Here is a 12397-nt window from a genome sequence, read left to right as displayed (position 1 = left end):
TTCAAATGCTTATATTATCACAAAAATGCATTATCGCAGGAATGCAGAAGAACCATAAAAACTCAGTTTTGCTGCCCATATCCCTGTAGTCTCTACATTGTCAGTTGTATTCTCACTTAGTCTCTGTAAATTGATCTCATTGTATTCATCACTGTAATTATTCTGTTTAATTCTATTTAATTCAGCTGAAGTTTATATAGATTATAGTATAGCATATTTGTGGAATGTTACTGAATTAATTGAATATGCTTAAACTCACATGCTGTATCTCATATGTGATATAAATGTGGAAATCGCTGATAAAGATGGCAGACATGAATGTGATTGCTTATGAGTTACCATTACCTCTGAATAGAAAATAACTAAAGGGGAAAAGTCCAAGAGACTCGGGAGGATATTTATTATTAGAAAATCAGGAATTTGTTTTTTTTTTTTTTAAATAGTAAGGCATTTAGGTCAGGTAATTTTTATAAAGTGATAAAAAAAAAAGAAAAAAACAAACCCTGTCAGCATAGAACTGTTTTTCTTAAGCAATAATGGAAGTCTAGAGTAATGGTGCATGCATTCCTGTAATCCTGCCAGCAGCAAGGCTGTCACCCACAGTTTTCTTAATGTCTGTGGGGCCACACCTCAGGTAAAACTGGGTCTCTGGCCTCACCGCAGAAAATAATTTCTGTACAGCCAGTACGAGTCCAAGTTAGAGTTTATTAAATGGCATTTTAAATATAGATCTGAAGCAGAAGGGTTGAGAGAAAGAGGCTGTCCCAAAACAAGACACACCTGACCATGAATGAGCTTCTCTAAGCTTGTGTGACCTTCATATATGGCCTGCCCATATAAAAATATGTCTTCTAAGTCCAGTGCTAGATTGTACGTGTGTGCTATGTTTAGCAGAATGTAATTCTTAAATATAGAGATATCACTCAAAAAAGTTTCCAAGTCCCTTGATGAACTTTGATAATAGATTAAACTAAAGATTTTGTTAATTGTTAATACCTTTTTATTATTCAGTATCTCACCGTTTTCTTCCTGGTTCCATAGTTACTGTATGTAAAAACCTCCTATGATTTTTAGAATACTTATTTTATGTACCTAAATGTCCTTCATTATGAAACTATAAAAAAGATTTTGGTTTCGTTCCCAAGTGGCAGTTGAAAGGAAGCCCAAATGTGTCCTAAGAGATGCAGTAAAACTGGCTTTACGGAATGAACCACATCTGTGACCAACAGGAAGTTTGCATTGCTGTCCCATGCCTTGGTGTCCTCCAGCCTGCTTCTCCAAGGTGTAAGTGCTGTGGGCTTCCGCACTTCCAAGACTGCAGAGCCGCACAAACAGCGGCAGCACTGGTCACAGCCCAGAGCTGTGCAGGGTTAAGAGCATACTGAGGCTCTTCTACAAGCCTTTCAACTTTTCGTCTGTTTTTAATAACCATCCTTGGACATAAGGAAATGAGAATGTGATTTAACATTTTTACATGAAAAAGGAAAGCGTGTGCCCCCTAATTATAGGATGAAGGTTCTTTTTCCATTGTGAACACATTATCATCACCCTAAGCACTTGGAAAGGCAAATGTCCCTGAAAGCACAACTATTGTACCTCATTGAACTATGTGTCCGGTGTTTAGAAATTCTTGCCAGTGAAATTTTCTATTTGGATCGTGTATCTGCAAGTACACAAGTCTGGTACAAGAAAACAGGGTGTTCTCAAAAACTTGGGCCATTGAATTAATATGGGCTGTATAGCCTGGACTGCTAATGCCTGCCTGTTGTGGCAGGCTCTGGCTTTATGGAGCATGCGTCTTTAACAGTTCCCCCCAAAGTTAGTATAGCTGATCTAGGTTTAGTCACCTGTCCATGAGTGTAAGGCGGGTAGACCCCCAGCCCCTAGACCTCAGGGCTAACACTGAATGCTCTTGCCCCTTTTGGTATTTCAGAATATTTAAGACTAACACATGCCTACCCTTAGCGGCTTACACAGCTGACAGCTGTCAGAGAAGTAGATAAATGGCTCTTAGTTAATTATGATATTAGTGTGCTGGTATTGGTTATCTTACCAATTAATTAATTAGAAACTTAGTTAAAATGGAAAATAACCATTAATATGTGCATTTGAGAAACAAAATCAGAACATGAGATACACTAGAGAAGCATAATAAAATGAATCCTTGGTGTTTTTATCTTTATTTATCATTATTATTTATTATTAGTAGTAGTAGTATTCTATACTTTTTGTGTTCAAGACGGGGTTTCTCTGTATAGCCTTGGCTGTCCTGGACTTGCTTTGTAGACCAGGCTGGCCTAAACCTCACGCTTGGTGAATTTTTTAATCTTAAAGACAAAACTTGATGCATATGGGCGTTCTGCCTGCATACGTATCTTTGCGTCGTACGTTCCCCCAGAGGCCGGAAGAGGTCACCAGATCTCCTGAACCTGGGCTTACAGATAGTTGTGAGCCCCCATGTGGGTGCTGTGACTGAAATTGGGGCTTTTAACCACTGGCCGGTCTCCACAGCCCCCTTGGTGATTTTAATTTTTCTGAAAGGAATAAGCCATCACTGTTAAAGAGACCTTCTACAAAAACATCTAAATCTTAGGCATGTGGGTTACAATTGGAGTGAAAATTAATATTTTAAAGAAATAATTCCCAAAGGCCTTCTAGGAACCAACCAAGTGACCTCAGCCCTCTTTCCTACCTTTACCTTAATTCCAGGAGGTCAGAGCTCCAGGCTACAGCTAGTCCTGATTGGCTGAAGCTGGAAATGGCACCAGGCCTACCTTGGAAGAGTAAAATAACCTTCCTGAACAGTTTGTGTAGAGTAACAGTTGTGCTTTCCCATAACAGCAGTGACGTCTTATGAAGATCTTGGACTCTTTGCATTTGGATTACCTGGAAAGGTAAGTTCACTTTCTCCTCATTGTGTCTAGAGCCTAAAGGAGCATTGCTCTTGTGCTTCGAGTTCAAAAAGATGTGCATATGAGAAAGACCTTAAGAGATTATGAGGAAATGAAAGTAAGTAGAGACAGAACGGTGGGAATAGGGAAATAGGAGAAATTTGCGCCCCTCCCGAAGCATGTTTGTAAACCAGTTCATTTCTAAACCTTGTTGCCGACTTGATGAACAACGGAGTGGTTGGTCATGGGAACCCTCTGGGTTTTTTTTGTTTGTTTGTTTGTTTTTTGTTTTTTCATTCATTTTGATCATATCCTCTGAGTAAATCCTTAAAAGAGAAGAAAACAATATAGAATTAAAATTATAGCATGGCTATTTTCGAAAACAGTAATTAGGCAGTATTTTTAAGAGCTGAACAGTGCTGAAAGATTGCCTAGCTAGCTCATTGTTTACACATGAGAAAATTAAGGCCCAAAGCTGTTAAGGGACTTGTTATCCATTGTCACCCAACACCAGCTCCAGGTCTGAGGACTGTGGGCACTACATATAGTGGTTCCCCTTCTTAGAATAATAAAATTAAATGCATGATTTTATTTGGCACTCTTTGGCACCTGTTTTTGGTAGATTTCCTAACGTTGAAGCTTAGGGGAATGTTTTTCGTACAGCTTACCAGGAGTTAAACATTGCTGAATTGCTGATAGTGTTACAATGCTGCTGTTTTTGTTTTTTTGGGTTTTGGTTGTTTTTTGGTTGTTCGTTTGTTTGTTTTCAGTATCTCAAGAGCTACTTTTAAACCCATATTTATTTTGGTTCTAAGCAAGATTTCTTCTGAGTGTAAATCTGCCTTAGTGTCTTCTGTTTGCATTTATTTTTAAGTTAACAAACAAGTCATATACTTACATTATGTACTTGTCACTTGAAGCATAGACGCACTGCAGAACGCCTGAATATGAGCTATCTAACGGATAGTTGCCTCACACTTCCATTCTCTTGTTTTCCACCTAAATGGATACCGCATTGTACAGACTAGACTGATTTCTAAGGAGTGGGTCTCAGAGGAAGTGACAGCTCTGCCATGGGGGAAAACCTGTATTTGCTCCCAGTTACCTTTACTCCTGAAGTGTAAGGAAGTATGTGAACATTTTCTTCCCGGAGAACAGAATGTTTAGCGTGTCTCCGGTTTATTTCCTACATGTAGTGTAACCAAAGAAAAGAAAATGTGTCTGTGGAAGACAGTGCCCCGGGTTAGGACTAAAGTGCCTGCTGTGCAAGCATCAGGTCCTGAGTTCAGATCCCCAGCACCCATATAAAACCTGGGCACGGCAACATAGTCCTGTAAGCTCAGTGCTGAGGGAGGAATGCAGAAACAGGAGGATTCAAGGGGTCTCACCAAAACAGCCGACTCCAAGCCCAGTGAGAGACTGTGTCTCAAAAAACAAGGTAGAGAATGCTGGAGGAAGACTCCTGCAGTCACCTTTGGCCTTCACACATACACTACCTAACACACAGTAGCGTTACCTAACGCGTGGTGCGCTCATGTACATACAACAGGCACAGTACAACTGTAACACTATAACTATATAACAGTATAACCATGACAGCAATAGCAACGGAAGATGAGAAAGGCAGCTCCCTGGTTGGTTTAACGTGACCTATAGGTGTTAGGCTGTGCGTCATCGCTGGCACCACCGTCAGCTCGCAGCGGTGGCCCCTCATCCCTGCACATCCCTCCAGTCTAGGAGAGGTGGGCCATGGAGTCTCTTCCCCGAACGTGGGCTTGAGCTTCATGGTTTACCGGGTCCCTGGTCCTAGTAGGCAGCTGCACTGGGCAGAATCTACCCCGCGCCAGGACTTGTTAGGTTTTGTTTGCATTTCTTCCCCATCTCTCTAATTGGTCTGAAACCTTCCCATTTTCTTCCCTCTGGCTATAATATGGTGATTGGATGATATTATTCTGAGCATCAAAGAAATATTTTTGAAAATTTTAAGGAATATTTTCAAAATTATCCTTAAACTTGTATATTTACTTATCAGGTAAGTTTGTATTGCCTTCCACTGTAGCAGGCACAGAAAATATAGATAGGCAGACATTCATTCTATCTTTCTAAACATTAAACACCTATATTTAGCCAAGGAATGGAGAAGGGGCCAATACTGAAATAGAGCATTTGTAATATAATCATAGAAAATAGAGGTATTTCATGTGTGTGGCCGGGGGGGGGGGTTTCATTTGCACTGCAGGTGGTATACACCAAGTCAGACTGTCTTCTCACAAATGACGGGATTTCCAGGAGCTCATTTAAGCTGAGATACAAACTGCCTTATAGAAAACAGAGTGGCCACGACCACTGCCTTCATTAGAATTACTATCAATGTGACATAATACCAGAAACGAAAGCTTACACTTCCAGGAAAACAGTCCATCACTGAAGAAAATCAGGGCAGGAACCTGGAGGCAGGAGCTGATGCGGAGGCCTAGGAGGGTGCTGCTTACTGGCTTTCTCCCCATGCTTGCTCAGCCTGCTTTCTTATAGGACGCAGGACCTCGAGCCCAGTGATGGCACTATTCACAATGGGTTGGGCCCTCCCCCATCAATCACAATTAAGAAAATGCCTGACAGGATTACCTGCAGCCTGTTCTTATGGAGGTATTTTCTCCATTGAGGCGCAACTGCATCTCTAGATAGCTTGCCAGATTTCCAGATCATTAGCCAGGGTTTCCAAGATAGGCAGTGCTTGTCCTAGGAGTTCCGTGGAGAGGCCAGCCTCAAGTGTGACCTCTGCTCATTCTATGGAGGCCTGAATGATACAAGGAAGCCAGTCAGCTCTAAACAGTTCCTGGAGGCTACAGCCCAGGTATTGAGTGATCCAGAAGCCCCAGGGAGAGTATAATATTTAAACATTCTTCTCAGTTGCCCAGGAGTCTCATCCAAGACCAGAATTAAGAGCCTATAGATGACTTAGTCCTGGGCATACATTTTTTTTTAACTCAATCTTTTTTTTTTTCAACCTATTGCCAACTTTTAGATTCCTTTTGTTTGCTTGTTTTGTTTTTCAAGACAAGGTTTGTGTGTAGTGCTGGTTGTCGTAGAACTTGCTCTGCAGAGCAGGCTGGCACCTACCTCTGCCTTCTGAGTACTGGGATTAACGGTGGGTACCGCCACTGCCCGGCTCAACTTTTATACCCTTGAAAGTGTGAAATTCAATTTCTGACTTAACTAAGTGCTAAATGAGCTGCCTGTATTGGGTCCACTTCCTCAAACGCCGTCGACTAGACAGCCTGGGTAGAAGGAAAAACTCCTGCGGAGGAGTCTCCGGCCACTGTCGTCCTTGCCACTGCCTGCTGCTTTAGGCTTGTCTTATTTCACATTTTTGGGTGTGAAACTTTTTGCCTAAATTTTCCTGACCTGATCATTGTTATCTTAGAGTTTCCTGCAGTAGGTCAGCCTTTGAGACTAGGATGCCCGAAGGCTGGGAATGTGGCTGAGGTGAGAAGATCGTAGTACTGCACGCTCCAGTCTGTTTTGGGATACCTACTAGAGCAATGTGGGAAAGCCAGTAAGAAAGGGGCCACGGGACCCTCCAGATTCTGTTTTGTTTTATTAGACATTGGTAATCACCACGGGCTAGTTTTTCAGCACTTTTTAGCTATCCAAACATGACTGCTAAGAAAATCTTTAGAAATTTTTGTTTGTTTGTTTAGACAGGGTTTTTCTGTTTAGCCTTGGCTGTCACTTTGTAGTTCTCTTGGCACTCGCTTTGTAGATCTCTTTGAACTCACGAAGATCCTCCTGCCTCAGCCTCCTGAGCCTCCTGGGACTACAGGCATACGACACTGCTCCCAGCTCAGAAGTATCTTTATTAATTATGGAGGTTTTAAAGAAAGACTTCATTTAGTTACATTACGATTCATAACAGTAGCAAAATTATAGTTATGAAGTAGCAATGGAAATGATTTTATGTTTGGGGTCACCACAACGTGAAAAACTGTATTAAAGGGTCGCAGTGTTAGAAAGATTGAGAACCACTGCTGAAATATAAACAGATGACAAAATTTATTCTTCCCATTATCTCTTTGGTCATGAGGTATGCATCTGTCTTTGTTGTGTTATTTACTGAATTTTAATAAAATTCTGGGTTTTTGTACTGTTTGCCCCTCTCTTTTCTGAATACATTTGTTCTTTTATAGGTGGTGGTGGCAGGCAGCATAATAATTCAGAATATTGGAGGTAAGCATTGAAAGTGGATCATGTATGCATACAGGTAGTGGAAGTAATTGTTTCCCTGGATTCTTGCCTTCCTGCAGGCCTAGCTTGGACACTAAGTCTCTGTAGACGTAGCCATCTTCAGAAGTCCCCTTTATTTGCCTCCTCATCTTTCTCGGATCTTTTTTGGTAGCACTGGCAAACATGTTTGTACCTTCAGCTCTAGCTGAATCTGCATTGCAGTCTTCTTGGGTCTGCAGTGCATTCTAGCTGTCTGTGGTTGTGGTGGCGAGAGGGTGCAGTTAGGAAATGCCCGCAAAGCAATTTGTAACTATTTTCTGTCTGCCTTCACCCTCTCAATCACTCCCACTGACAGATACCTCCTTACAGGGACTAGTGCCCTGTGGCCTGTATGAACAGTCAGTGTGCACAATGTCCCCTTGAAGCTGAGACATTAGAAATGACCAAGTGGGGCTAGAGAGATGGCTCAGAGGTTAAGAACACAGGCTGCTCTTCCAAAGGGTCCTGAGTTTGTATTCCCAGCAGCCATGAGGTGGCTCATAACCATCTATAATGAGATCTGGTGCCCTCTTCTGGTGCACAGGCACACATGCAGACAGAACATTATATACATAATAAATAAATAAATAAATAAATAAATAAATAAATAAATAAATAAATAGATAAATAAATAAATAAATGAATGAATGAAATTTTTTTTAAATGACCAAGTGGCTTAAAATAAATCTAAGGACAAGAGCCATTCTCAAGTTTATCTTTCCTCCGGTTTAGACTAAAGACTAACCCTACAAATGATTCAAATTATGAGAACTGCATAGAAATGAAAATTACTGTTAATTATAGAGAGTTGACCAAATATATTAAACAGTAAACTCCAAAGTTTGTGAATCGTGTGCATGTTGTGAAGAGACTGCATAGAGCAGGGCAGTGTCTTCATTTCTTTTTACCACCTGCTAGAATGCTAAAGAAACACTGTCAGAATCATGGGAAACCCACAGGAAAGTGATGTGCGCTTTGGATCTTACACAAGATATGTACTCACAAGAAAATTTAATTCTTTATTTTACATCTGATAGTTTTATACAATTGAAACATTATAGCCAGGCAGTTGTGGCACATTCCTTTAATTCTAGAATTTGGGAGGCAGAGGCAGGCAGATCTCTGTGAGTTCGAGGCCAGCTGGTCTACAAAGTGAGTCCAGGATAGCCAAGGGTACACAGAGAAACCCTGTCTCAAAAACAAAAGAAAAAAAGGAAAGGAAGGAAGGGAGGGAGGGAGGGAGGGAAGGGAGAGAAAGAGACAGAAAGAAAGATTATAAATTAAGATCTGAGCTATTTCACTCTAAGTATTGTTCAGCTAAACTGTATCTTTTTAAAAAGCATTTGTATTTATTTATTTATTATACAATGTTCTGCCTGCATGTACACCTGCACACCAGAACAGGGCACCAGATCTCATTATAAATGGTTGTGAGCCACCATGTGGTTGCTGGGAATTAAACTCAGGATCTTTGGAAGAACAGCCAGTACTCTTAACCTCTGAGCCATCTCTCCAGCCCACTAAACTGTATCTTTAGTGAGTATTTTGGTAGTGTGTGTGTGTGTGGGGGGGGGGAAGCTTCCTATCAATGAACGTTGTTATGGAATCCTAAACGTCCACATTTTAATGTGTTGAATTTTCACGAAACAGTGACTTCATACTTTACTCCAGAAACCAGGAAAACTAACTTCATCCTTTGGGCATTTTTTAATAGAACAATTGCTTTCAAAATTTGTAGTAGAATATTTTCTAATTAGAAATTTGTGTTGCTTAGCTGCATAGTTGTAATTCTTTTGCAGGACCCCATTAAGATTTGATTCAGATTGGAATCAACCATTGTTAGTGATTATGCTGACTTTTTAGTTTGGAATTTGAATCTAAGCTTTAGTCTTGGTGTGACGTCACTCTTGTATTTCCTATAGTTTTCACCTGACGTCAGAAGACCATTGGTTCGCTTTATGTACTGTAGTGCTGGCAACGCACGCTCCAGTCTGTTTTGGCATACCTACTAGAGCAATGTGGGAAAGCCAGTAAGAAAGGGGCCACGGGGCTCCCCAGTTTCTTTTCCTCTCACCTGATCAAGACATGGCTGTTTCATCTTTGCTGCTGTCAGTCTGAGGTTATCTCCACATGGTTTCTCTTCTGTGCTCCAAGTTCTCCCAGGTATCATGTCCCATTCTTCTTTGTACTCCCAGGACCCACACAGTCTGAAGATTTTTCTGGAGTGAGTGGGGCCTAAGTGATTAGGACTCTATATCTAAGCATTGGGAGCTGGAGCGATGGCTCAGTGGTTAAGAACGCGCCTGCTCTTTTAGAGGATCCAGGTTCAATTCCCAGCACCCACCCGGCAGCTCACAACTGGTTGCAACTCAAGTTCCAGAAGGATGTTATGCCCCCTTCTGGTCTCCACAGGTGCTGCATGACGTGGTGCATAGACATATATGCAAGCAAAACACCACACAATTTTTTTTTTAAGTGAAAGTAAATGTCCTTTGTCCCTGAGAGCATTCAAATGAAACTGTTTGGCCAGTTGTTTGAATGTTCTGGAAAAGATTCTTGGATCTGATGTTATGTAAATCATCAGGTCCCTGCATTCTTCAGGTTGTTGATTTGCTTGCTTCTTTTAGAACTTGAAAAGAGCAACTTAGATGCTGTCACATTTTAAATGTCCCCTAGGTTCAGGAAAGCTGGTAATGCTTATTTAGAGTGACTTCCTCATTATTTTATTCACATTACTTGAAAGTTTATTTATTGAGCGCCTGTGAGTAATAAGTGAAAGCATATTTCCAGAGGTTTTCTTTTCTCAGCCAAATCTGAATAAATTATTCCTTCATTACAATAGAATTTGAAGCTCACTCTTGTAAGCAGAACTCTGGGTCGGATGTCAAGGCGTTTCGTCTTCTGTCACCTTCCGGCTTTGCTCAAGTAGGCGCATGCTTCAAGGAGCCTCTCTCGTTCTCTTGGCTTTAGTTTTGTCTTTGTTTAAGAATTTTGGTGGATAATTGGGCTTGGAGTCTCCTCTCGTCTAGAAATGTGGATTCTAACACGGCCCTTGGGGAAGGCGTGTTCATTCTTTCAGGCATTAATGGGGCAGAGTCTATATATTTTAGTTAGTGGCATGTCTTAAAGCTGCTTAACTCTTTCACTCCCCACCTCCCTTTGAGTGTGATGGAGTCTTACTGTGTAGTCTAGGCTAGCCTCCGACTCTTAGTCTTTCTGCCTTAGCCTCCTGAGCATTTTTCATGCTGCTGCTGCAAAGGAAAAAGGGTTTATTTCAGCTTACAGCTCCGGCAGAAGGCCTGGAGTACCTGAGGCTGCTGTCAGGTCGGCCCACAGTCTGGAGTAGGGACGCTCAGTCTTCTGTCCCCAGGAACCCGTCCCACGGAGTGGCACCGTCCACGTGCAAGCGGCTCTTCCCACCACAGCTAACCCAAGCAGGATAACACCTCAGAGGCTTGTCTGCGAGGGAGTTCTAGATCCTGTCAAGTTGGCAAACGTTGTTAGCCACTCCACCCAGCTTCTCTTTCTCTTTTTCTTCAGATGGTTTTGTTATTTAGAAATTTTTTATACAATATATTTCATCCATATTTTCCCTGCCTTTTGTTCTATGTTATGTGATATCTAACCATCTCTGCCTTCTTGTTTCAGTCCGCAACACTAAAAGGAAACACCAGGGGCAAAATGATCATAAATTTCTAAATTGCACTTGCCTACTTATTCTGTAGGTGTTTTGGTGAAGGCCTGGTTTGTTCTTTTACCATAGTCATAAACAAAAGTGAGGCACTGTCACTTATCATGGGCCCCAGTGTGACCTACCAAAGTGAGTGTCGTGGGGGCTTCGTTCCAATAACGTTTGCAAATGCCACTTACTACATTTAAGACTCTTAAGGTTTTAGAACTATTGTCCTTTAGAGCGTGGAGAGCCATCTAGAAACTATTACTCACTTGTGACTCCTGATTTCTCAGTAGTGATTATTCAGAGCCTGACAGAGGCCGTTGCCAGGTGTCGCCCTCCATGTCCCCTGCCTCGGGCAGAGCTAGCCTTTGCTGGCGTTTCTGCAGGGACAGAGGGAGAAAGGAGACATCCCAGAACTTCAGTGTTGAATGCTTTTGCTGGCACAGGGTTTGAACTCAGTAAACTGCCTCCTAGGAGGACTAAGAAGTGTAGTGGGAAGGCCGGCTAGTTCTCGCAGTTCCTACTCTTTTGCATTACTCGCTCTTCCCACAGTGTGAAAGGAGTTAAGTTTTACATGAAATTGAACTTCTGCGGTAGACCATTCTGTAGGCAACACTGTCACTAGAAATCAAACAGCAAAACCCCACTCATCTTAGTTAAGCCAAGAAAAGTCCTGATTAAAGCAAAGCCAGTTAACATTCCTAATTCATGTCATGCTCAGCTCAAAACATGGAAAGGTGAGTGGCTTCAAGCAGCACACCAACTTGCTCTACTTTTATGAAATGTGTTGTCATTACAGACAGCATATTCTTTCTCAGTTCCCCAGGTCCTCACAGAAAATCAACAATTTAATCTCTACGCATTGTCAGGAGAACCCTAGCTTCACTGAAAACGTCTAGAAATGGCTAGAATGGCCCAGGTTTTCCAGCCTGACACCCAATCCACAGACTTTAGCAGCCTTGATCAACGCCTCCGTTTGGGGCTGTGAGGTGTGGGAGAACCATGGCACCCATGCACTAAGATGGCGCAAGAGTCTGCATCTTACAGACAAGATGATTCACACAAAAAAAAAATCTCAGATTCCCATTATTGAACAAATCCACGATGTAATGTTAGGCGATTTAAATTGTTTTCTTGCTGCTCTTAGCATTGTGAAGGAGGAGCACAGGGTAGTGACACAGGCTGTTGTCCCTCGGGAGCTGGGCTTCGGAGTGCTGCTGCAACGCCATCTGCTGGTCAGACAGACACTGCAGCTTTGTGGGTTGTTTTTGTTTTGTTTTGTTTTGTTTTGTTTTGTTTTGTTTTGTTTTGTTTAAGCCTAACTAGTATTATCCCAAAATTCTAGAAAATACTGCAAAAGAGGAAAAGTACAGGAAGTTTGAGGGTCCTTTTCCCCAAGCATTTGCCTTGACACAAAATCTAGTACTAACATGTCATTTTAAAGAGACTTCAAAAAATGTGTTAGCAATGACTTCTATTGAAGTTTGATAACAAGGTTTAAAAAATAGATATTTTGATTGTGTGTGTGTGTGTGTGTGTGTGTGTGTGTGTGTGTGTGTGTGTGTGT

The 12397-nt window shown here is 41.7% G+C and overlaps 1 protein-coding gene across 1 annotated transcript in view; it reads left to right on the top strand.

Annotated features, from left to right (window-relative positions):
* Positions 1–12397, top strand: part of Slc38a6 (solute carrier family 38 member 6) — a 66375-nt gene that overhangs the window by 25160 nt on the left and 28818 nt on the right. The window contains exons 4-5 of the mRNA XM_055595469.1: positions 2842–2894; positions 7079–7118. Coding sequence (XP_055451444.1) covers positions 2842–2894; positions 7079–7118 — 93 coding nt within the window. The remainder of the gene's footprint in view (positions 1–2841; positions 2895–7078; positions 7119–12397) is intronic.

Source organism: Psammomys obesus, unplaced genomic scaffold (genome assembly GCF_907164565.1).
Source record: "Psammomys obesus unplaced genomic scaffold, mPsaObe1.curated_primary_1811, whole genome shotgun sequence".
Classification (NCBI taxonomy): Eukaryota; Metazoa; Chordata; class Mammalia; order Rodentia; family Muridae; genus Psammomys; species Psammomys obesus.
The sequence above is the reverse complement of the archived record's forward strand: the minus strand, read 5'-3'. Positions and strand labels throughout refer to the sequence as shown.